Here is a 27,599-nt window from a genome sequence, read left to right on the forward strand (position 1 = left end):
TTATTGCAAGTACATCACGTTAGTGAGGAGATTTTATGAAGTGTTTAATTAGGGGGGCGGTTCATTAGGAATTTGTTAACATTAGACTTGAAGACATCCAATGTAATATGCAAATGAGGTTACTTCTTGAATAAATATTATATATTATATATAAATATTATATATTATATATAAATATTATATATAAATATTATATACTATATATAAATACTATATATTATATATAAATATTATATATCGAAATCATGCTGGAACGAAATTGAATAAACTTTCGATTTCAGTATGAACATTAATTTGTGAAACAAGGTACCTTTTGTACATATTAATCAAATTGTGAACAAACAGTATATAATCTTGGAAGTTTCTTTAAAACAAAATGTCCGTCGTTGGAATATTATTTTGTCAATAATTCAATTAATCATCTGTATTGCTGAATAGTTTTACTTACATGCACAAACAATAGTAACAATATTCTTAAAGAGACCATCAGTTGTTTACCATGAAACACTATTTCGGATATATATATATATATATATATATATATTATATATATATATATATATATATATATATATATATATATATATATATACACCTCGTATCAAATTATGAACGAGTTTACATTTTTTTTAATATTTAAGGAACGAGTGAATTAAAATCAATGAAACATTGAGAAAGTGCTTACAATACTATTCAGCTACTCCAGTCAGAAAATAAAAGTATTTAAAGCAGTATTAGCGAAACTATGGCAGAAGATAGGAATATCTTTTGATTTCAGTGTGTCAAGTTATTAACGAGGTTGAGAAAAAAACATAATATACCCATAACTTGTTTATTGAAGTAATTTTCAAACATTAAATGAACTAGGAAAAATGCTTAGAACACAGTAACTACATAGCAATTTCTACGTTGACATAATTAGTAGAGGATATGCGATCCTTTTTAATGAATGACTTATAAAAGACGTTGGTCCGCAGAATTAGTCAAATTTGTGATTTCGTCAACAGTTATTCCTCGCCATACCTCTTGGAGAGCATCCCGCAACTCATCTATGCTCTTAAATTGGCGTCCATTTGCATAGAGGCTTCGCTTCAGGATACTCCAAAGTTTCTCAATTGGGTTCAAATCTGGTGAATTCGCAGGTCACTCCATCTTCTATAGCCCAAAAAACCCCAGTTGTTGCAAATACTCTTTGGTTTTGTTTGCTGTATGCGAAAGAGCATTATCCTGCATAAAAATAATGGTTCTTCTGAACGTCAACCTTTGCTTCTACAACCATGTGTGAAATAACTTGATTTTCCTTTATCAACTCTCTTACGTACCTTTGTAGGGTCCTTGACAAAGTTCTTCACAGTTTAATGGAACCTTCTTATCATTTTCCATATTTCGAGGGTAGTTTTACCTTTTGCTGTAATAGTACTCTTTTGCTGTAATAGTACTCTTTTCAGAACTACTCAAACCACCTTTATGACCCATTTTATTGAGCAAACAAACTACTTTGTAAATAATCTGACACACCTCAAATATCGTGGATTCAGCAATTACGATGGCAAGTTGTTTACATTGCGCAGAACATGTGCGAAAATTTCACAGTACGCGCAGCTCAGCATTGCCAACGTTTCCGAAGCTTTTGATACGAAACTACCAGTAAGTTTCTGAAACTGGTAACAAAATGTTATATCGTTAATAATTTGACATGCATTGCATATATATATATATATATATATATATATATATATATATATATATATATATATATATATATATATATGTATGTATGTATGTATGTGTGTGTGTGTGTATACTAGCAAGGCGCCCCACATTATCGAATTGTAAAATGCATTTAAATATGATATTTTAATTTATAAAGATTTCATATTTATTATTACAGAATTAGTTCTTTATTGATTATTATATTGTACCTATTATATAGGAGTGGTTTCAAAAGTTAAAAAAATTGACTTAGTGTCATCAGCTAGAATCGAAACCAAAATATTTAGTTATCTAGCTTTATTTGTTACCATCTGAGCAAAAGCCACATGCTTATCAAAACTTTACAAACTTAAAAGTATAAGTATGAATTAAGCATACACATTAGTTCGACTTATGCCTGCCAGGGTCCAATTTTTCGGTTTCGACCCCTTAGTAGTTTTTTCCGAATAAAAACCAAATTGAATTTGTTCCACAAGTCCAAATAGCCCATGTGTCTATGTTTCAAGTATGTAGACTAAAAATTAACAGAGTAGTTGGTAGAGACCGTTCTTCACACACACCCAAGGTCACTTATATATATATATATATATATATATATATGTATGTATATATATATATATATATATATATATATATATATATATATATATATATATATTCATCCCAAAATAGCGAACATTTCTGTAAAAGTCTGAGGAAGCTACAGACGGCAAAAAAAAACGGCCGAGGAGCTGAAACAATAATGTAACTTAACAGAAAGATACGGTAATAAAAAATAAAACGCATATTTGCTCTACAACAGAATTGAGCACTTTCCTCAGTTTTTATTAATTACCATCTCCACTATATATATATATATATATATATATATATATATATATATATTACAATAGCAAAATGCGAGCATGAAAAGTAATATGGTTAAGCTTAAACATGGAAAAGTAAAGGGCTAGTTGTTAAAACTGGAAAAGAAAATGACTAGATATTCTAGTAAAAAATATAATAAATTTATAACTTAAAATATTGCAGCATTAAGAATTGGTTATATAATGTTAGAAATTGAATTTTAAAAAAATTCTTAATGCTGCAATATTTTAAGTGATTGTAATATTGTAATCCATGATTTTTCCAGGTTTCCAATAAATTCACTTGCTCTTTGTTTAATTTCAGTCTTATTTTTTGGCTCCCATAAGCATATATGTTATAACAATGTACGACACTTGTCTGCTTTCAATAAAATACCCCCAATTATCTCCCTTTCATACTTTCATTCTGTCTCTTTCACGAGTTATTTCTCTTTTCGCGATAGTAGTGAATTAGTAGCAACAGTAGTCGCTGAAGTGACATGGTTGCTATAAGAAAAAAAAAGCGTCGCTCATGGCCTTACATATTTTTACGATTTTGAACACCAGAAAATTCATTATAACTTTTGTTTTACTGAACAAAAATTGAAATTTTTTTCGCAATATAGCTGAGAAGGTGATCTATAAACTGAAATAATTGTTTGAAATTTGGTCGGAAAATGAGTGAGCAGTGAAGCTTTAAAGCAGTTCTAAATGACTAAAATTGCCACTTAACCATATATTCAAAACACTGCCGTGCTTTAATGATATACTAGCAAGCGTTGCCCGGTCATAAGATAAGATTTTTTGTATTTAATATTTTATTTTTTATATTTCAAGTGGTCCTCCGCTCTTGGTCACAAAAAAATATTGAAATGAAAATGAAAGACGTTGAAAAAAAAAATTAGAATTATTTTTGCCGTTTATGCACACACACACACACACACACACACACACACACACACACACACACACACACACACACACACACACACACACACATATATATATATAAAATAAAAAGTTGAAGTTATACATTTGGATTTTACCGTCACTGGATTATTTATCTTCCACCAGACTATCCATTCATGTGTAATCACCTTTTTCTTCACCATATTCCATCTGCTTCACTTTTATTGTTTTCAAGTAAGATCTTTGACTTACTTGTTGTTTCATCAAATACTTTTGCATGCAAAATCCGATCCCGCATTTTGCTAATTCCTACCCTTTGAATTATTTCTTCGAAACTCCGCGGATTAAGGACTATCCACTTATCTAGTGTTTCCTTTTCAGATTAAATATGTTTTTAACTCATTTCAAAGTGTTTTTTAACATGTTTTATTAACTGTTTGCTCGTATATATATATATATATATATATATATATATATATATATATATATATATATATATATATATATATATTGGTGTTGGGACGATTCATTTAGCAAGATTCACTATTTTTCTTAATCCAATACAATTACTGATTCCGTACTAAATTCCGATTCCAATTCTTTCCAATCTCCAGATATTCAACTATAGGGGTTGCTATTTTCCCTGATTATCGCAAAACACACGTTAAATGTGCAGATATTTTCTCAGGTGTAAATATATAGTTGTGGATGGTGAGATATTGATTTTAGTTTTTAATGTTGCTTAAAATCAATAAATATTTATTATTATCATCTGTTATCTATCAGCAATGGAATATTTTGCTTTAAACAAAATGAAATAAAAAAAAACAATTAAAAAAATCATTTTTGGCATTGGAAAATAGGCACACATTTTTACGATTCCAATACCCTCAAAGTTTCGATTTTCTGATTCCTGATTCTTATTCTGAGAAATCGTCCCAACACTAATATATATATATATATATATATATATATATATATATATATATATATATATATATATATAATAAAACATGTACGATTTTCTCCCCTTATTTTGTTCTTTAGTTCTCACATTCTATGAGCAATATTTCTGACAAAGAGGAAATAATTGCTGTCTTCTGAGTCAGTATTTATACCATCTAACACTTATCGTTGAGAAGTTTTTGACCTTGAAGTAGTACTTTTTTAGCTCCTTACATCAAGTGGCTTCATGCCTTATCTGGAGTTGTTTAGCACACGATTTCCGTGAATATTTTGGTCATCATTTAATGGATGACCTAAGAAGATGACAGCTTACTTTCATTTTGGCAATATCGCGTTCACCAATGAGATTTGGGGCCCCTTAATATTTTTGTTTGGTTTTGATTATATTCTTAACCTTTCTTGCTGGATGTGTTAACGTCCTTAGGTTTTGTTTCTGAATGTTTGAGATGACAAAGAGGAAGAAAAATTTATAATGTAATTGATCATATTGCACACAATAGCAAATACTACACTACCTGTGACCCGTTGGGTCAGTATATGCTATAGCTAACTATGGAATAGTGAGTATAAAAAATTAATGCATAAACGCGCAAAAAGCGAAAGCATGTGCCCGCAAAAACAAACATGGCGACCAGTGAAAACAATACAAAATACATTGAATAATAAAAGTCTTCACATCATTTCCCTTAGATCAAATGATAAATCCTTTATATAAGAGGAGTATAATCTACTGAAAAAATTGAAAAAAAAAAAAACGAAAAGAAAAAAGAAATACAAGGAATGTGTATTGTGCAGGTCTACCCTAGTTTTTTGTGTGTATGTGTTAATAGCCTTAAAAACATTAGGAAATAATAATTAACTGATTAAGTAATATTTAGCGGTGAGACCTTTTCAAAGCAAATCTTAAAAAAAGAAATGAAAAGTTCCCCCCCCCCCATCACCACACACACACATACACACGCGCGAGTTTTGAAGTGTTTCTACGTATTTTTGAAATGTTTGGAACTTATGACTGCTTCACCGCACCACGAATCGAAACTTGAAAAAAAAAAAAAAAATTATAACAATTACGTGTCTCATTTATATGCGGCCAAGAAGTGGGTGCTCATTTTAAGGATTATCCGTCTAATTAAAAATCAATTTTTTTAAACTTACTTCTTTTCTGTCGAAATCTTGGTACCATTGTCGAAGCTCATAAAGTTTGTTAAACTGAAATAGTAAAAGAATTATTTATACATTTATTGACTGAAACATATATTCTATGATCTTAAAAACAATTAGCATATAGATTGAAGTAGACGAAATTGCAACGGACACAAACAGCAGCGAATTTACATGGCTGGAGATTTTGAAATACACTTTCTTCCTAGTTTGTCCAATTAAAAGCCAGCTCTCAGTCACGTGACCGGGTTTATAAAAGGTTAAACCGGCAACAAACTTTCTATCTTTTTCCCCGAGCCTTGGACTGACAAAACTCTATGCGGAACAAACCTGTCCCCAGTCTTGGGACTCAACAAAACTCACCCGGCCTTCAGGCGCGGGGTTCAAGAGAGAAACCAACCACCAGCAAAGATGGATACACACACACACACACACACACACACACACACACACACACACACACACACACTTTCTTTCTCTCTCTCTCTCTATTTCTCTCTCTCTCGCTCTCGCTCTCTCTCTCTCTCTCTCTCTCTTGCTCGTCCTCTTCGCTCGTTTTCTGGCATCGACGATTTCACCAGAAATAACTGCTGATTGACATTTTGAGGGAACCGACCGAAATACACTTGTCTATGAGTAGTTGTCCCCAGTCTTGGGACTCAACAAAACTCACCCGGCCTTCAGGCGCGGGGTTCAAGAGAGAAACCAACCACCAGCAAAGATGGACGGACACACACACACACACACACACACACACACACACACACACACACACACACACACACACTTTCTCTCTCTCTCTCTCTCTCTCTCTCTCTCTCTATTTTTCTCTCTCTCTCTCTCTCTCTCTCGCTCTTTCTCTCTCTCTCTCTTGCTCGTCCTCTTCCCTCGTTTTCTGGCATCGACGATTTCACCAGAAATAACTGCTGATTGACATTTTGAGGGAACCGACCGAAATACACTTGTCTATGAGTAGTTGTCCCTTCTTCCTGGATGTCTTTCTATTTAGATTAGTGATGACATGGTTGAAATAGTGATGAGCCAGTTTATCGATGCAATCAATCACAGCATTTACAAAGTCGTTCCTAAACGCATGCTCCCTCATGTTGATCGATACATCGGAATAACTTGTTTGTCATCTTGGCACCGTTTACCTTGCGGCACACCAAAAATATCATGATAGCTGCATCGTACTATGTTAGCAATGTACGGCATAATTACGTTGACACACCGGTTCCTGCTGGATCACCGAAGTTAAGCAAAACTGAACCTGGTAAGTAATAAATGGGTGACCATTTAAGACTTCCAGATGCTGTATGTTCTCTCTGCTTATCTCTGGGCATTGTTTCCAATCATCCTGGACTTCCCCTTGCCACTGGATTCAAACAATTCGGATTCTGGAGAGGTGTGGTTGAGATTGCGCAACTCTTGCCTTACAATTACATGTGTAGCTGCCCCTACAGGGGGTATCCTTTGTCTTTCAAGACTGAACGTAGCCATCGATATATATATATATATATATATATATATATATATATATATATATAACTTTCCATCGAGTATGTTGGCAACCTTACATTAAGTACGAATGTTAAGCTGTTTTGTTGATTGTATTTTTTTTGCGGGCTTTGCATATAAAATATGCTCCCATGCGGCCTTATTAACGGAACTGAATACTGCTCAAAATGATTTTGCAGTGTCTTTCTTGATGTAACCTAATTATTTTTGGTGGGGTTTTCAATGTCAAATTGCATTCTATTTCTTTCGAACATTCTAACCTGTTACTGGTCTGAATAAATCCTTCCATTGTTTCGTTTATATAAAAAAAAGGTTTTGTTTCTTTATTCTGTGATTCATGTTTAACAAATTAGGGGGTTCCTACAATCATTTCCCTAAAGGACCAAATAAACATGGAAATACAATAAAAAATATTACTTAAGATATATACAAGTGTTACATAAGCACGACTGCAAGTTTTAATGGAGAGAATTATTGACAAGTGAAACTTCAAATATCGACCTTTGTGATACTATCAAGTCCCCTCAACCTCTAACTGTTAGGAAAAAATAGAACCGAAAATATTGATCATGAAACAAAAGCTATAATAAGGCAGCTTATTAGAAAGGAAATGAAGAGGAAGTGGTTCCCCAAGGCACACAAAAGAAAGCTGAAACAGAATTGTTAATCAAGGTGTGGCTGTGATTGAAACAAAGAACCGAACAATAGAAATCAATATAAAATTTGAAACTTTAAATAAATAAATAAATATTTGTTTAATTAAAAAAATACAAATTCGCACGTGATCGTTCTTTCTAACCACACATTTTAAATTCCATTGTTTCTGTGCTTCTTAAAAGTGGATTAATACTTATACTACACATTCGCGCACGAACAGCACTTACCACTGGACTTACAATACACAACCACTCTGCTAAACGACATAATGGCACGTAAGAAAAGAAAAAAGTAAAGTAAAAATATATTGTATTGTTTTTATAAATCCTGATGAAGGCTTTTTATAAGCCGAAAATATGAAACTTTAAATAATTCCATTGTCCCTGTGCTTTTTAAAAGTGGATCAATACTTATACTACACATTCGCGCACGAACAGCGCTTACCACTGGACTTACAATACACAACCACTCTGCTAAGCGACATAATGGCATGTAAGAAAAGAAAAAAGTAAAAATATTTGTATTGTTTTTATAAATCCTGATGAAGGCTTTTTATAAGCCAAAAATATGAAACTTTAAATAAATAAATATCTGTTTATTTAAAAAAATACAAATTCGCACGTGATCGTTCTTTCTTATCTCATGTTTTAAATTCCATTGTTGCTGTGCTTCTTAAAAGTGGATTAATACTTATACTATATTTAGAGTTAGTTTACAGGCAATTTAGGATAATCAATGAGTTTTGCGACCGTTTATGATAGACAGTGACACTTTACGAACAGTCTTGAGTTTGCGACATGCATATGTGCAATTCAAAATGGTAATATAAATATATGTATACACACACATACACACACATACACACATATGTATAATTCAAAATGGTAATATAAATATTAGTATACACACACATATATATACACATATATACACACATATATATACACACATATACACACATATGTATAATTCAAAATAGTAATATAAATATTAGTATACACACACATATATACACGCACACACACATATATATATACGCACATATATATATACACACACATATCCACACACGTATGTATAATTCAAAATGGTAATATAAATATTAGTATACACACACACACATATATACACACACACACATATATATATATGCACACATATACACACATATGTATAATTCAAAATAGTAATATAAATATTAGTACCAATATTAACATTTATAGTTTAATCCTATCCTGAAATAAGTGCTCAATATTCGAGATAGAGTATCATTATATGAGGGATGTTAAATTATACAAATTAAAAATTACAAAGGTTATTGTTCAAAAGAATGAATACAAGCATGAAATCTCCACAAATGCTTATAATAAACCGTCCCTCGAAGTAATCAAACCTTTTTTATTCCATTCATAAATTTTCAGTCCTCTTATGATATTCTTCGCCATTCAACTAAAAAAAAATCCATCCATCCCATTAACCTTTATTCTCGAGTGGCTTTTAGCCTTGATATGTAGTTATAAATAAAAAAAAGTAAAATACTTTCGGCTCATTCTATTTAAATGAATCTACAAACTCCATAACGCGTTTCAATTTTCTTGTCTCCTCCACCAAAGCAGAATAAGAAACTGTATCTTTCAGTGGGTTTGGCCCTTGATAAATGGTTACTCAGTAAAAGCAACATCTTATTCATTATTTTCAATCTGATGATTATAATTTTGTATCATTGAACTGGCAATCTATCCATCTCTATAACGCTTATCCCCGACTGGATTTTGGCCTTGATAAGCGGTAATTTGTAAATATGACCTCGTAAGTCGCATATGACTGCTTATTCATGTCGAGAACTTGAATGTCTGCTAGACACTATCCTCGAGTGTTTAAGGTCTCTCTGCACAGTTTGTCAGAACAACCTGGCATGAGGATATTTTCCTAGAAGTAAACCCTGACCAAATATTCAAAATCACATAGTATTCGCAGACCAAATAAGATCTCCTCACTATGGCTAACCCACATTAGCTTTTACGAGAAATGGTGCATCTTCTCCAAGTGATATTACCTCAAGTAACAACACGAAGCTGGATACTCCACCAGACTAGATAAGTGCTTCTCCTGGAATTCAGTAAGACTAAGAGACCAAAACGAAAGATATACTACAACATATGAAAATGGTTAATTGGAGAGAGGAAAATTATGTTCTCAATTTCTTTAGTAACTCAGTGTTTGAGAAATAAAGAACTTAAATGGAACATTCGAATATCTACGTATTTCATATAGGGTTCAAGTGTTAGCCCCAGGTTGTGGGTCCCTTGATTTCTGAGAACTTCGACTGAAGTAAAATAATAATAATAGTAATAATAATAATAATAATAATAATAATAATAATAATAATAATAAAAATAATTACTCACCATGATCCTGCCTTCTGAATCTTCATACATTTTATAAAAACTGTCGTGAAGTTCGTAGAGTGCGTCGCAAATGACATCGATTTTTGCCATTTCCATGCTATTTCGTCCATAGAATCCTGATCAATTAAATCACATATTTGTTTCAAAAGGAATAAATTCGACAATAATTAAATGATTGTTTTTGATAATTCGAATCGTTCAATAAATCAGATGAAGTATAAAAACAAAATCTCATATAAATGAACATTTTCATATACGTATACGCACATATTTATGCACATATATAGAGAAATAAAAAGGAACAAACCGAGTTATGTGTTCATCAACGTTTCGTCTTTATTTCGAGACTTTCTCTGGGTGAATGAGATTAAGAAAACAAAAACATCAGTGCAAAATATTTGAAAATGTTTCATATGCAAAGTGTGACGTTGTTCTATTCCAGAAACGGAAAAAGAAGTTGGAAATTTAAAAAAGGAGGAGAGCTTGCGTTGTTAAAGAGAAGGAGATTTTAACAACGCAAGCTCCCTTTCTTTTTCAATTTGCAAGGTCTTTTTTCGTTTCTGAAATAGAACTGCGTCACACTTTGCACTTGAAAATTTTTCAATTATTTGTACTGGTGTTTTTGTTTTCTTAATCTTATTCATCCAGAGGAAGTCTCGAAATAAAGGCGAAACGTTGATGAACACATAACCCAGTTTGTTCCTTTTTTATTTCTCTATTTTGTCGGAATACAATTTCCATTATTGACATCACACATATATATAGACATATTTTAATATGTATATATCTTCTTTTATAATATAAATCTCACCTGTCTGTTTAAATGTATTTATGTATGTATTTATGTATGTATGTATGTATGCCTAAAACATTCGACATATGCGACGAATTTTCACAAGATTGGTATCGGTTTGAAGATCGACCCTTCGAACGACAAATATCGAATAATTGGACAAAAACATTAATTCCTTCACCCTCAACTGGGCACTTTTCTACAAGGATGGGTCGCTTTTGTTCGCCGATATTTTCGAAAGTCATCTCTCTTTTCGATTGATTAGCCTTAATTTAAACCCTCGTCACTTCCTGTTTGGCGATGGACACAACGGCAAAGACGTCACGTTTTTTTTTTTCACGTTCTTTTCCTCCTTCGCGGTACGAGTTCGAGCCTGCCTGCCTACTACCACTTATTTTTTTTCTCAACACACACCGGACTTGAACAGGGGACCGTTCGATCTGTAGTCGAATGCTCTACACCTTAACTATATCTCCAGATCTCAATAATCCCGTTTTTATTTTTTTTTTTAAAGAAGAAATGATTTGCTGAAATTTTATTATCTCCATTGCCGGTGTAACGTAAACTATTTCCTTGTAAAAATTCTTCTTTTTATCTGTAAAAAAGAAAGATTATTTTTAGAATCGGATGTTTTCGATTTTCGTTATTTATCGGATGAATTTCTGTATAAAACATATCTAAGAACACTGCCAGACATAAATAGCCTTTGTTTGAAATTTGAAAAAGATAGGTCCAGTCGTTTTGGAACATATCAGGAAGGAACTCTCCACCACACACACACACACACACACACACACACACACACACACACACACACACACACACACACACACACACACACACACACAGTGACTTTTATATAATAGTAGAGATTTATGGACCCGGGCAATGCCGGGTATCCCTGATAGTATAATATAATGAGCAGTGTGTGTATGTGTGTATGTTTGTATGTAGTTCTAACCGTTAAAAACGACAAAGCAAACACCCACAAAATTGGTATTTTCTTGATTCGTGTTGTTCCGGATAAATAATATCTAAAATTTGAAAAAAAAAATCTATTCTTTGACATTAAATTTTGTCAGATGGTGTCGTTTTACTAGCCAGATTATGTATCAACGAAATAAAAATAACTCTGATATTTTTTAATTAAGACGTTGATTCCCTTATACCGACTCATTTTTTTGAGATATCTAGAAAACTATCTGCATGCGTATGCGTAGCTGGAGAGGAATAGAGAAGAAAGAAGGGTTGGGAAGAGGGAGGGAGAAGTCAGGGGAATGGAGAGAGAGAGAGAGAGAGAGAGAGAGAGAAATGGAGAAGAGATACACGTTTTGATAGAAATATGTTACATCTTTGTCTTAAGCAAAGCTGGGTAGCTCTGCTATTAGTGACTGTCGTTTAATTGTTATGGACTCTCATTTCTTGTAATAAATAACTTTATCAAGAATTCTTCATAAGTTTTGGTTTCGGGTTCGATTACAGCTGATGGCACTTTAGTCATCTTTTTTATAAATAATTTTATCAAGACTTCTTCATAAGTTATGTATGTATATATATATATATATATATATATATATATATCTATATATATATATATATATATATATATATATATATATATATATCATAAGTTTTGGTTTCGTTTTCGATTCAAGCAGATGCACCTAAGTAATATGGATATATGTTTTATTTTTGAAATCGCAACTTTTTAATATATAAAAATCGATATAACATTAATTTTATAATAATATATACGAAATCTGCAAGAATTAAAATATATTTAAACGTACTTTACGACCGGGCTACACCGGGCGTCTCTGCTAACTTAGATAACTACTTTCGCAGTTCAACAAAAGATCTACAATAATATCAGAGCGTCTTCATTTACGCTGAACATCTACAGAATGCCAAAATCAATATATTACATATGAATGAGTCCCCTGTGGAATTTCCACAGATCCTGCTAGTATATATATATATATATATATATATATATATATATATATATATATATATATATATATATATATTAAATAAAGACCAATGAATGTTTTACCCTCCCATATTTTATTGTCATCGAAATCGGTGAAAGCGCCTATTTTTCAATCAAATCGATTAACTCCCTGCTCTTATTGGGGACCCCCGCAATGCATCGGAAAGAAGCATCATATGCCTCTCCGCTGTAACTTAGTCCACAATACATTGTAGTCGACATTGGACTGTAGAGAACCTATTGTTGATTTTATAAAAATATTTTTATATAATGGATTGAATTAAAGTTTAAAATGCAAAAGTCACTGTTTTATTTATATGGAATCAGTTGATGTGGCTCGTTTTTAGAAATATTTTAATAAGAAAGAAATAAAATCGAGAGATAGAGAGAAAGAGAGAGAGAGAGAGAAAAGAGAGAGAAAGAAAGAGAGAGAGAAAAATAGAGAAAGACAGACAGAGAAAGACAAAGAATGAGAGAAAGAGAGAGAGAGAGAGAAAGAGAGAGAGAAATAGAGAGAGTAAGAGAGAGAGAGAAATAGAGAGAGAGAGAGAGAGAAAAAGAAAGACAAAGAGTGAGAGAAAGAGAAAGAGAGAAAGAGAGAGAGAGAGAGAGAGAGTAAGAGAGAGAAAGAGAGAGGGAAAGAGAGGAAAAGAGAGAGAAAGATATATATATATATATAGTGCGTGTGTGTGTGTGTGAGAGAGAGAGAGAGAGAGAGAGAGAGAGAGAGAGAGATACGGCTTCTCTTATTAGTGCATCTGTGATTAAATATATTTTTCGGTATAATTGTCCTCAATTCAACTCACTCCCATCTCAAAATGCGATTCTACTTTTTTTAGACGATTACGCATGAACATCCTGGAAAAACTCGCCAGAAAGAATTTTTTTAGAATTTAAAGTGAAGGCTCAGTTTCGTATATACATTTTGATCTTCCATGTTCAAGTTATTCTAGCATTTTAAGACAGTTAACCTAATGTAACATAGCGCGTATGGCGCGCGTGTGAGAAAATTAGCAGCAACCGTAGGATAGCTGACGTGCCATATTACCATGTTCGGTGAGTGCGTAGCCGAATTAGGACCACATCTCATTTAATGAAACGATCGCCAAAATGTCCCCCATATATCTTTGAATGGCGATAAATCAAAGTCTGACCGAAATTCATTTTATCCTACAACCTGTACTATCTAATTGATGCTACTGATTTTTAAAGATAAGATATTTTTTTCTTAGAAAGAAATGGAATCGAATGCTTACCATATTCTCTGGCCAAATACCTTCCAATAGCCAAGTTTTGAGGGAACTGCATCTTTCCATCGATATCCAGAATTGGCATCATGCAACAAGGCGTCTCTTCATGAAAGAACAGAGAATATTTTATTCGTTTATTTTTATTATGTATATTTGAAAACATTTTATTTTAATCGGGAGAGCAAAAGAAACATATGTAACGAAAATAATGGTGAATTTTGCAAAGTTTGGTTTAGAAAATGAGTCATAAAGAAAGATTCGAACAACGAGTTAAGGTAAAAAAAAAAAAATACAGGGTAGAACGATAAAATTGTCGCCCTAGAAAAGACGACATGATTCCATTTCTGTTTGCATTTTGGTTGCTGACCATTTACTAGGTGACCAGTTGTGTACAAATCATAATAGCGATAGAAGCCTTCTATCATGTTTGAAAGTGAGCATGATTGGAGATGCGCCGCTGTACAACTCATGCTCTCTACCGATCCGAGTTATGAAAACAGGACCATTACCAGCACCCTCAAAATGCGTTGCTGGTTTGCCACGAATAACATGAACGTGCCTCGTGTTATGAAAACAAAGTTTCCCACCACGGTTATCGTCTTTGGTGTGCTTTCAAGTGAGGGCCACATCATGCCACCTCACATCTTCGAAGTCGGCTTGAAAGTCAACACCAAAGTGTATCTGGATGTGCTAAAGAGTGTGGTGATATTCTGAGGCAATCAGCTGGCCGCTGGCAGACCCTGGGTGTGGCAGCATAACTCGGCGCCGGCCCACAAGCCCAAAGAGACCCGGACTTGGCTTCAGAAAGAGTGCTACGACTTTACACTCTTCTTTTACTAATCCTCTCCTCCCCCAACCTGAACCCGCTGGACTCCTTCATTTGGTCATACGTCGAGAGCATCACCAACATGACCTCCTACAATCTATGGTTTCCTCTTTGCCAAACTTTCATGAACAAAACTCGTCTAGCTGAAAACACTATCAATAATTTCCCTTACTCATTATCTGTGCCTAAACCTAAACATAGATTCCATAAACAAGGCTTCTTTCTTAGAACTGCACGCCTGTGGAACTCTCTTCCGTTTTCCTGTTTTCCAACTGATTGCAATATAGTTGTCTTCAAGTCCAACGTAAACAAATTCTTGATGAGCCATACCCTTAAGTAGTCCAATTTACCAAATTTCACTACTAACCATTACTACGACATGTTCCCTCTGACCACTGTACACTCATTGACCCTTATCCTCGAGGGGTCCTCGGGCTTTGATAAGTGTTGCCTCCTTTGGAAAAAAAAACAAAAACAAATACTCGCATAACCAAAATAACAACCAACAACTTTCCTCACTCCCTATCTGTGCCCAAAACTAAACGAAAATTCCATGAGCAGAGTTTCTTTCCTAGAACTAGCCGTCTGTGGAAATCAATACCGTGTGTCTGTTTCCCGGCTGACTATGACATGGTCGTCTTCAAGTCTAATGTGAACAAATTCCTATTGAGTCGTCCATTTAGATGATCTAGCCCAACCCAAGTTCCATTCTGACTTATTTTGTCTCATCATCTACCTAACACGTAACCCTTATCCTTGATAAATGGTGACCCTCCAAGTTAAAAAAGAAAAAAAAACAAAAAACGAACATATACGATACTGCCCCCAGCAGAGGAGGTAATATCTAGGAGGATCGCCTCCATAGAAAAAGGGAATGCCTGTGAGTATAGTATCACGGCAACAGAAAAGTAATTATACCATTCCTTCCTCCTCGCACGCACACACACACACACACACGCACATACGCACACGCATACACACACGCACACGCATACACACACACGCATACATACACGCACGCCCACATGCACATACGCACATACACGCACACACAGCGGCCAATCTGGCAACTCTGGATGAGAATATGAGAGTGACCTCTCTTTGATGTAGCCTCGTTTTCGAATATCATTATAACTAGCGGGACCTGTGGAAATTCCACAGCGGCATCTTTCATATGTAATATATTACTGCTGGGCATTCTGTGGGTGTTAAGCATGAATGAAGAAACCATAATATTATTCTAGCCCTTTTGTTTAAACTGTACCCCCACTTAATAAAATAATAACTCTGGTGTATTGCCTGGGCTGATTATTTCATTACAAACACACCAATCAATTAACTCACATTTCAACAGTTTTCATAATTCTTAGATATGTTATTAATTTTGAGAACCATTTTTCATAATTTTAACCCACATTATTGCCCAACCTTACTAAAATAATAACTGATTATTTCATCATTATAATATGTAATCATTGTTTTTATGGCGTGAGAAAGGAATTCATAGTAATTTCGACGTGCAGGAAGAACTCCGCGAAACGTTACGTAAAAAAGGGAACTTTCAAAAGAAACAAAGATCGTTAGTTTTATGAATAAAGATTTGTGCTTATGCATTTTTGCCACCGCGCTATTTTTAAATAGTGTTTTTTTCTTTTCAGGTTAAATTCAAGCTTCACGATATCTTTATTATTATTATTATTAAATTGTTAGGTGAAAGCACAGAATAGTTACCAAACAAGAACGTTATTATTTCAGCGCGTACTCAAGTACTTAAAGATTTTCAAAAACACAGTTTTACATTTTAAACACGAAATTTTAAATCCGCAAAATCTTTTGAAGATCTCCTGTAGCAGATGTCTCCCTAGTTTTTACTTTCGCTTTTCTCGTTCACGTGTCCCCTATTTCGAATTCGTATTAGTGAGCCGACATTCTGTGGACTTGTTTTCTTTTCTTTTCTACGCCGCCACGTGATCATTAACAATGTTTTTTTTTTTTTTTTTTTTTTTTTTTTCAATGTTTAACACATCTCAAACTGATATAAATTATTGCACAATAAAAATAATTGGCGGACGTTGTCGAGATTGACCTCCCCCCCCACACTTCGAAATTCCACAATTTTTACTTTTTTTTATGGGTCACTGAATGTCGGCTTGCAGCTCCGAATTCGGAATAGGGGCATGTGAGCGAAAAAAGCGAAAGTAAAAACCAGGGAGACATCTGCTACAGGAGATCCGCTTTTACGCTGACCTAATATAAATAGAATCGGTGGAAAAAATCTTGTTCATTTATTAATTTCGATAAATTAGATAATTGTACAATTTTTTTTTGGGGGGGAGAATTTCTTTTTCAGTCATGAATAGCCATTTTTTTTTTTTTTTTTTTGCAAGTGAATAACCACTTATCAAGGACTGAAGACCACTCGAGGACAAGGATTAATGCGTGTAAAGTGGTCGGTGAGACAAAACCTACATGGTGAAAATTGGGTAGAATTTGATTATTTAAAGGGAGCGGCTCAACAGGAACTTGTTTGCATTGTACGTGAAAACAGCCTAGTTGTAGTCAGCTGGAAAGTAGCCACTCGGTACAAGGTTCCACAGGCGGCCAGTTCAAGGAAAGAAACTTTGTTCATGGAATCTGCGTTTCGATTTCGGCACAGATAGGAGTGAGGGAAATTGTTGACAGTGGTTGTAGCTAGACGAGCCATTTTATATTTTGAAACCTAGTAATTTCACTTTCATTGTCCGTCCCTATCTTATTGCAATGTTTGGGCGCATCTAAAGAGTGAATAATGAAGGGGGTACTTACTGCTTCTGTACTTTGCCCATTCGCTAAATTCAATTCTTTTGTCCGAGTATGAAATCCCGGCGGCTGAGAACAGCATCCGACACACCTCGGCGCGACCGCATCCGTTAAAATAATACAAAGTGTATGAAGGCATCTTCGTTATGTGCTTTCAGTTTCGGTGAGTTCTGGATTCGAAAGCCATAAAAGCCAATCGGGGAGAAGCCGTAAAATGAAATATCGATCTCCTCCGAACGAAAGAATTCATAGATTTGTAAATATTTGCTTGCATATGCGTGTACGTAGGTTTGAGAACGGATCGCTTGGCTCACAGATTTCGTACTGTAACAGATGAAACAGCAGTCAAGTCTGTTTGATACAGAATTTACATATCTCCCTCCTTCTCGCCCCCTCTCTCTCTCCCTTCCTCTCTCTCGTCCCCCCCATCTCTCTCACTCGCTCTCCGTCTTTATATTATTTTCTCTCTGCTGTCTAGCTGTCTGTACCTGTATCTCTCTCTCTCTATTTATCTAATTTTCTCTCTCTCCCTCTCTCTCTCTACCTATCTATCTACCTATCTATCTAATTGTACCTATAGCTGCCCTCGCTCTCACTCGCTCTCCGTCTTTGTCTTTTTTCTCTCTGTTTGTATAGCTGTCTGTACCTGCTCCCACTTCTCTTCCTCTCTCTCCCCCTCTCTCTCTCTCATAAGAATGGCTTACTGGAAATCTTGACTCAAAGCTTCAGTATTGTACCTATTTACTATGCCTCCCCACGGGACAGAGTTAGACACCAGGGTCGTTTTTTTAACGTGGAGAAAAGGTACAAAAATAAAAATTGTCTCAGTCGTGAAGGATTTCAACGTCACATTCCGTTTATTATAAAATTCTCTCTGCTCTCCCCCCTCTCTTTTTGTCTCTCTTTCCGTTCCTTGCTCACTCTTTGTCCCCCACTCTGTTTTTTTCTATATATTTATCTATCATTCTCTCTCTCGCTTTAGTTACCTCTGTCTGTCTGTCTGTCTGTCTGTCTGTCTGTCTCTCTTAAGATCTCTCTCCCCAACATTTAATATCTCCCTCGCTCTTCTCTTCTCATCCTCTCTCTTAGGGAACTAATCCGTATGGCTCAAAATAAACTAAATAAATAAAATCTCTCTCTCTCTCTCTCTCTCTCTCTCTCTCTCTCTCTCTCTCTCTCTCTATCTCTCTCTCACTCCCTCTCTTTCTCTTTAAATAAACTAAAGAGAACGAAGCGAAAGTAGGAAAGCCTAGCATTTGACAAATAAGGTTAGCAATTAAAGTTTATCTATCTATCTATCTATCTATCTATCTATCTATCTATCTATCTATCTATCTATCTATCTATCTATCTATCTATCTATCTATCATTATCCCTTTTATTCCTCCCAATCTGTACGGACCAAAATAAACTAACTAAAGTGAACGAAGCTAAGCAAAAGGACGAAAGCCTAGAATTTGACAAATGAGGATAGCAAATTAAAATCAGCCCCCCCCCCAAGAAAAAAAACAAAAATCGAAAAAAAAAACAAAAAAAAACAAAAAAACAAAATGAACACACACATACGCAAAAAAAGAAGAAAAACGAAAAAAAAAAAAAAAAAAAAAAAAAAAAAACACGTCAGCTACCAGACAGCTTTTAGAGAGTCTCTCGACTCTTATTATCGACGACGCTCAATCATTATCAACTAGCCGTTCTCATCAATCCAAAGGCAAAAATACACCGGTTTGACCTCATGTGAACTATACAACACCCAGTCATCAAGTGAATTGTACTCTGCCAAGACATGAAGGGGCGCTCTATACAGAACCTCCCCAAATCTGGGAGCAGTATTCCAATTTTGAATATATTAGCCGTTCCATATAAGTTATCAAATTTAACAAATTTTCATTACTAATGATTATTATATTGTCAAATTTCTACTGTACACTCTTTAACCCTTATCCTTGAGTGGCCTATTGGCCTTGATAATGTGGTGATACCTATGAAAAAAAAAAAAAAAAGAAAAAGTCCAATGTGAACAAGTTCTAATTGAATCGTCCCCCTAAGTAATCCAAGTTACAAAATTCCCACTGTTTACTATGCTAAAATCACAATGATTAATGTATACCTATTAACCCTTATCCTTGAGTGGCCTCTGGGCATTGATAAGTGGTGACACCCATGTAAAAAAAAAAAAAAAAAAAAAAATCCTTACTCTTGCATCTGAAGACAGGTACTTACTGTAGCTGTAGAACGATCGATCCATTTTCTCAGTTTTTTTTTTTTTTTTTTTTACACGGTGGTCACCACTTATCAAGGCCCGGAAGCCACTCAGTGATAAGGGTTATTGCAAGTACAGTACGTTAGTGTGGAGATTTAATGAACTGTTTACTTAAGGGGGCGGTTCATTAGGAATTTGTTTACGTTGGACTTGAAGACATCCAGGTTGTAGTCAGGTGGGAAACAGGCAGACGGAACAGAGTTCCATAGGCGTGCAGTTCTAAGAAAGAAACTTTGTTCATGGAATCTACGTTTTGATTTAGGCACAGATAAAGAGTGGGGAAAATTTTGACAGTGGATTCAGCTAGACGAGTGTTTTTCGTGAAAGATTGGCGAGGGGGGACCAGAGATTGGAGCTCAGACGAGCACCTGCCATGGAAATAACGATAAAACAAGGATAGGCTCGCAACGTCTCTTCTGTGGGAGAGAGGTTGCAGGGTAGAGAAAAGGGCATCCCCCACTAAGCCACGAAGTCTATTTTGTACTCTGTCAAGGCAGGAAAAGCTGTTTTTAGCAGCTCCTGCCCAGATATGGCAGCAGTATTCCATCCTTGAACGTACTTGGCTTTTATATAGATAGAGAATTGCATCAGTAGTGAGATATCTTCTGGAGCGGTAGAAGGATCCCACCATCTTTCCAGCGACCTTGGCAACAGACTTGATGTACGTGTTCCATTTCAAAACAGGAAAAAAGGACAAACCCAGAAGCTTGTCAAAACATGGGGCCTCTCCTAGACGAGAGCCATCCATTTCAATTGATGCCAGATGGGGATCAGAGCGTTGATGATGTAAAGATAGGAGTTTGGTTTTAGATGCATTAAAGGTAACCAGCCACGTCTTCCCCACACTGAACCACGCGCTCGAGATCAGAGGAGAGAGAACCAGAGAGAACTTTGTCATTTACAGCCTTTGCGTTTGCACAATATATGCAATGGATCCTTTAAAAAAAGGAGAGTAAAAAAATGGACCTTGAGTTTACTTTTGAACAGTCTCGTAATCCGAGCTTCCCTTTATTTTATCCTTTAGTTCTCACATTCCATAAGCGATGTTTCTGACAAAAGGGGAAGAATTGCTGTTTTCTAGGTCCGAATCTATCCACCCAACAGTGAAGAGTAGAAAGTTAACCCTAGGGTTACTTTCAGCGACCTTGTAACTCTCGTTTCCCTTTATTTTATCCATTAGTCCTCATATTCCAAAAGCGATGTTTCTGACAAAGGGAGAATAATTGCTGTTTTCTAGATCCGAAGCCATCTATTTTTTTTCTTTGAAGAAGTATTTTTCAGTTCCTTAAATCAAATGGATTCATGTCTTTTGAGGAGCTACATTTCCCCTACAGTAAAAATATGTCAAACTCTGTCCTTGTGGGGAGGCATGTAAATAAAAGCAAGGCATGTTGTCATTGATACGTAAAAAACTACTGTGATTAGGGAACAGATTTATAAGGGGTATTCTAAGTAGGGAGTTATGCTGCAAGATGTTTGTTCACATTACATTTAAAATTTTTTCCCTATTGGTATGTATTGCGAAACAGGGAGCAGACAGAGAACTCCAAAAGCAACATACAAGCACACACACACAAACACACACACCAACACAAACACACAGAAACAAACATACATAAACACACTCAAACATACACACACACAAAAACAGACGCACAAACACACAAACACACACATACACACACTAACACACACATACACACACACAGAAACACACACAGAAACACAAACACACGTACACACACAAATACTCACACATGCGTACAAACACACACTCAATCATACACACACAAACAGACACACAAAACACAAACACACACAAACACATACACACAAACACATACACACAAACACACACATACAAACACACACACAAACACATACACACAAACACACACATACAAACACACACACAAACACACACACAAACACACACACAAACACACATACAAACACCCACACACAAACACATACACACAAACACACACATACAAACACATACGCACAAACACATACACACAAACACACACACATACAAACACACATACAAACGCACACACACAAACACATACACACAAACACACGCATACAAACACATACACACAAACACATCCACACAAACACACACACAAACACACACAAACACACACACAAACACATACACACAAACACACACATACAAACACATACACACAAACACATACACACAAACACACACACAAACACACACACAAACACATACACACACAGACACACATAAACACACACAAGAACGTAATCCCTAGGAGGATGGTCTCGATGGTCGCATGGCAATAGAACAGCTACTTTTATTCCTCCCAATCTGTACGGACCAAAATGTTCTTCTCCAAAGGAAGATGTAATATCTGGGAAGATTAACTTCAGCCCCTTAAAAACGTGGAGATTATTCATGGGAAGACCATCTTATGACAACAAAATCGATACTACAATGTACACTTTCTATCCCTGTCAAACGATAACACAATAATTATCCCGTTTTTTTTTTATTCGTTTGAAAATGCCTTAAAAGACAATATTATTTGGCTCAGATTAAAGTGTAGTATTTGTTCTCAACATTCTAGCGACCTCAGACGCTGTACTAGCGATGAAAATATTGCGTATTAGGTAAGAAAATATGAAAACGCGAATTACAGACGTATATTACAGTATATTAATTTATTAGAAACTTTAAAAAAAAATAGATATGCAAATTAGCAAAATCTAATGATTTTTATGAGTTTTCGTCGATTACGCCAAAAGCAAGCGACCTTGAAAAATAAGCTGTTAGAGACTAGTGATTTTCACGTCAACGCCTGGCCTTCCGGGCCGGGATCACAGTGTAGTATCTGTTCCGGCAGATACTGCAAGCTATGACTAGCTATGACTAGCAAAGACCAGATGTGGGGGCAACCCCACATGCCTGACCTTTAACCAGCTCCCATTTCCCACCTCTCGGGAGCTGGTCCCCATTTTCCCTTCCCCCTCCCTTCACTCCTCACATTAAAAATCGGCCTTGTGCCTAATTTGCTCGGTGGGGGAGCAAATAAATACCATCTGTTCCGGCAGATGCTGCAAGCTATGACTGGCTATGACTAGCTATGACTAGCAAAGACCAGATGTGGGGGCAACCCCACATGCCTGACCTTTAACCAGCTCCCATTTCCCACCTCTCGGGAGCTGGTCCCCTTTTTCCCTTCCCCCTCCCTTCACTCCTCACATTAAAAATTGGCCTTGTGCCTAATTTGCTCGGTGGGGGAGCAAATAAATACCATCACAGTGTAGTATCTGTTCCAATGCTTCACTTAAGTAATAGGTTTTGGTCAATGTGGGGGAGACCCTTCATACCAAGACAATTAATTTTTAAGTCAATTGGGCCTCGGTAAATGCGGGGGAGACCTTCATATCGAGACAATTGCTATTCATTTGGACACTGCCAGAATACCCCCTTTTTGGGGGAGCTGGTTTCCCCCCACATTAAAAAACGACCTTGTGTCTAATTTGCTTTCGTGAGAAAGCAAATAAATTATTATTTTTATTATTTTTTTGTCCTGGTGTCCCCCCAAATTAACAGAGATTAGACCATCCGGTCCCTGTTGATTTTGTAGTGGAAGGTAAATTCTGTGCAGTCCTAGGAGGTTCACCCTCCCAGGCTTTGCCTTCTCTCTTTAAGAGGTGTTAATTTATTACTAATCGCCTGAGGTACCCTTACCGGAGCAATACCGACAGAGGCTAACCAGGCACGTTTTGCAGGTCAGAATGCCTCTCATCAGGGGCGCTGACTTCTCAATCCCACTTTCTGACCCTGGTGTCTAAATTCTTGCAGTGGGAGAGCACTAAACAACATAAGCTGCAGTTCTAGGAGGTCCGCCCTCCCAGGCTTTGTCTTATCTCTTTAAGTGAGGTTGGTTGGTTGTTTTTTTTTTTTTTACGGCATATCAACCCTTTTCGGGTTATTTAATGCCGACTTTAAGTGAGAGAGAGCACTAAAAACATAAGCTATCAGAGTAGAATATTTTCCGGCATTTGTGTATCCTTATGGCGAAAGGTGATATTTTACTGCTAGTCTTGTTGGCATTTACGTTGAGGGATCACAAGTGCAGCAAGTTAGTCAAAGAACATCCCGTTTAAGTATTTGTAAAACAAACAATGGGACGCAGCATTGGACAGGGGCTGGGGCTTAGTAGACGGGGTAGGATTTATTAGATTAAAGACTCTTTGTTTTGCACCTCGTTCAAGAAAGAAAAGATAGACGCAGTACTCATCAAACTACTATAGCAGTTTAAAACAGGGCGCTTCTACACTATTGGGACGAAATTTCGGAAATCGTAAAACTGAATTTCACATGAAAACAATGGTATCTACGCATTCCGGGTATTTTTAAGATAATTATATCCAAAAATGACGAAAATCGATAAGGTAGAAAATTATCTATTAAAGAAAATAAAAAATAGAATTTGATGAAAACGATCGTAAGGCGAAGGAGAGTTCAAAAGGGAGGTAATTTTCCGTTTTGATTTAAACAAGATGGCGAGAGAATTTTTACCTGCTCATACGATTAAAGTTTTTTTTTTTTTAATGATTCAGTAAAATTCGGGAAATTTTGACTCCATAAATTGGAAGCTATCATTATAACTTATTAGAATTGACAAAAAAAAAAAAAAAATCAGTTGAAACCATTGGTTTTTATCTGAAAACTCCATTTATAGACTACAAAATCTCGTTCCAATTCTGTAGAAGCGCCAAAAAATAACTTTGGTATCTCTATTATTATATAAAAGGAACTGTGTGTGTGTGTGTGTGTGTGTGTGTGTGTGTGTGTGTGTGATATAGAGAGAGAGAGAGAGAGAGAAAGAACGAGAGAGAGAGAGAGAGAGAGAGAGAGAGAGTTCCATATGGACCCCTAAACGGTTGACCGATATTTTTTTTAATTTCACACAGATGCATTTTATGTGCCTGGCATTGTTTTTAGATAGGTTTTGTTTTGGAATGTCTTCTATAAATATCGATAATCGAAAAAAATCCGATGCAAGGAGGAACAGCAGATTTTGATTAAAGTCAACTCCTTATACAGCCTAACATCACGAGTGCATTTGAGAAGTTTTATTACCGCACTGAAAGGCTCGAGATATAAAGTCATCAGTAGGTTTTTTGATATGACAGGGGCGCGTTCGAAATGCATGTTTCGGTTTAGAGTACAATGGAACCACAATACTTGATTTTTGCATATTAAACTTTAATTCAAGCCAATTTATAAAAAAATAATTTCTATAAAATCAACAGTAGGTTCTCTACAGTGCAATGTAGACTAAAATGTATTGTGGACTAATTAACCGCGTGGAGGATTGAAAAATGGGCGATTTTACCGATTTCGATGAGAATAAAATATGCGAGGGTGAAACATTTATTGACCTTTCCCGGGCAACGTCGAGTCTCCCTGCTAGTATTATATATGACAGCAAACTAGATATGCTAGTGATATCCCAAATCCTTGGTTTGCATTCTTTGAAAAAAAAACAACAAATTGTAGGATAACCCCGTGAGTAAATGTGGTATTATCGTGATTGCAATTATTTTAGATCCCCGATGTACCTCACAACGATCCCCTTGTACCTCACAATTTTGATGGTCTTGTGCATAATTTGTTCAAAAGTTATACTGTGTTTTTTTATTTGTTTCAAATAAACAACGTAGAGTGTAGTATCTGTTCAGATACTATACTTTTTTGTCCGAGGTGGGTGAATGTCCCCTCTCCCCCTCTCTCTTTCTCTCTTTCTCTCCCTCTCCCTCTCTCTCCCCCCCCCTCTCTCTCTCTCTCTAAAAACAGACTAAAAAGAACGAAGTGAAAGGACAAAGGCCTAGGATTTGACAAATGATAATAGCAAATTAAACCCTTTTTTTTACATAAACGTCACCACTTATCAAGGTCTAGAGGCTACTCAAGGATAAGGGTTAAAGAGTGTACAGTAGTCAATGGGATAATATCATAATAATCGTTAGTAGTAGAAATTCGGTAAATTGGATTACTTAAGGGGAGTTGCTCATCAAGAATTTGTTTACATTGAACTTGACGACAGCTGGAAAGCAAGCAAACGAAAGACAGTTCAACAGGCGTGCAATTCTAAGAAAGAAATTTTGTTCATGGAATCTACGTTTAGGCTTAGGCACAGATAAAGAGTGGGGGAAATTATTGATAGTGTTTACAGCTAGACGAGTGTTTCTTGTGAAAGTTTGGCGAGCGGGGACTATAGGTTGGAGCTCAGACGAGCTCTTGTCATGAAAATAACGAAAAGCATAGACAGGCTTGCAACGTCTCTTCTGTGAGAAAGAGATTACAGGGAAGAGAAAAGGGCATCCACTACTAGGCTACGAAGTCTATTTTGAACTCTGTCAAGGCAGAATAAGATTTTCTAGCAGCTCCTGCTCAGATGTGGCAACAGCACTCCATCCTTAAACGTATTTGGCTCTTATATAGATAGAGATTTTCATCAGCAGTGAGATATCTATTGGATCGATAGGAGGACCTCATAATTGTTCCAACGACCCTGGCAACAGATTTGATGTATGTGTTCCATTTCAGATCAGGAGTAAAGGTCAAGCCCAGAAACTTATCAAAACATGGAACCTCCTCAAGAGGAGAGCAATTCATTTCAATTGATGCCAGATGAGGATCAGAGCGTTGATGATGTAAAGATAGAAGCTTGGTCTTAGATACATTAAAAGTAACCAGCCACATCTTTTCCCATTGTATCACGCAGAAGAGAGAATCAGAGAGAACTTGGTCGTTTACGGTCTTTGATGTGCTTCCATAGATGGTAGTGTCGTCAGCATAAATGTCTACGAATGATGTGATTTGGAAGATAAGTGAGCTCTCTATTTATCTCTCTCTCTTTTTTACTCTCTCTCTCTCTCTCTCTCTCTATCTATCTATTCCTCTCTCTATCTATTTTTTACTTATGTATTTTATCTACATATTTTTTTTTATCTTTCTTTTTACCTCTTTTTATATTTCTATCTATGGCGGACCTGTACGAGAGTGCCCCCCCCCAATGGCGTGTTTTACATTTTATTTGGCTTCCGACGATTATCGTAAATGACAAACTTCATTATCATAATAGCAGAAAAAATTTATCATAATAGCAGATAAAAATTTAAATTCATAATAGCAGATAAAAATTAAAAAAAAAAAAAACACCAAAAAAAAAAAAAAAGCAAACAAATAAACCAATGACTTTTAAAAAGAGGGTTCACTTTTTCATTATAACGTTCTACTTCATTGCTACCTGACTTACAGTCCATTGAATGGTGAATTCCCTTCTTAAAAGTCATTCAATTTCTTTCTTTTCCATTTTCCATTTTTTTTTCTGCTAATGTTTGTAATAAATGATAATCGTCGGAAAGATAACTTAAAAAAAAGGAAGAAAACACTCATTTTTAGGGGGTGGGCACTCTCGTACAGGTCCGCCCTATCTATCTATCTATC

At 35.6% G+C, this 27,599-nt stretch overlaps 1 protein-coding gene across 1 annotated transcript in view; it reads right to left on the reverse strand.

Annotated features, from left to right (window-relative positions):
- The window catches only part of LOC145265711 (S-crystallin 4-like), a 36,466-nt gene extending 18,355 nt beyond the window's left edge, over positions 1-18,111 (reverse strand). The window contains exons 1-4 of the mRNA XM_080121768.1: positions 17,845-18,111; positions 14,220-14,315; positions 10,178-10,293; positions 5,589-5,642 (exon numbers count right to left, since the gene is read on the reverse strand). Coding sequence (XP_079977894.1) covers positions 5,589-5,642; positions 10,178-10,293; positions 14,220-14,315; positions 17,845-17,977 — 399 coding nt within the window. The 5' untranslated portion in view covers positions 17,978-18,111. The remainder of the gene's footprint in view (positions 1-5,588; positions 5,643-10,177; positions 10,294-14,219; positions 14,316-17,844) is intronic.
- Between the last annotated feature and the right edge of the window lie 9,488 nt (positions 18,112-27,599).

The sequence above is a fragment of the Euprymna scolopes genome, chromosome 40 (assembly GCF_053919585.1).
Source record: "Euprymna scolopes isolate OS-2025 chromosome 40, ASM5391958v1, whole genome shotgun sequence".
Classification (NCBI taxonomy): Eukaryota; Metazoa; Mollusca; class Cephalopoda; order Sepiida; family Sepiolidae; genus Euprymna; species Euprymna scolopes.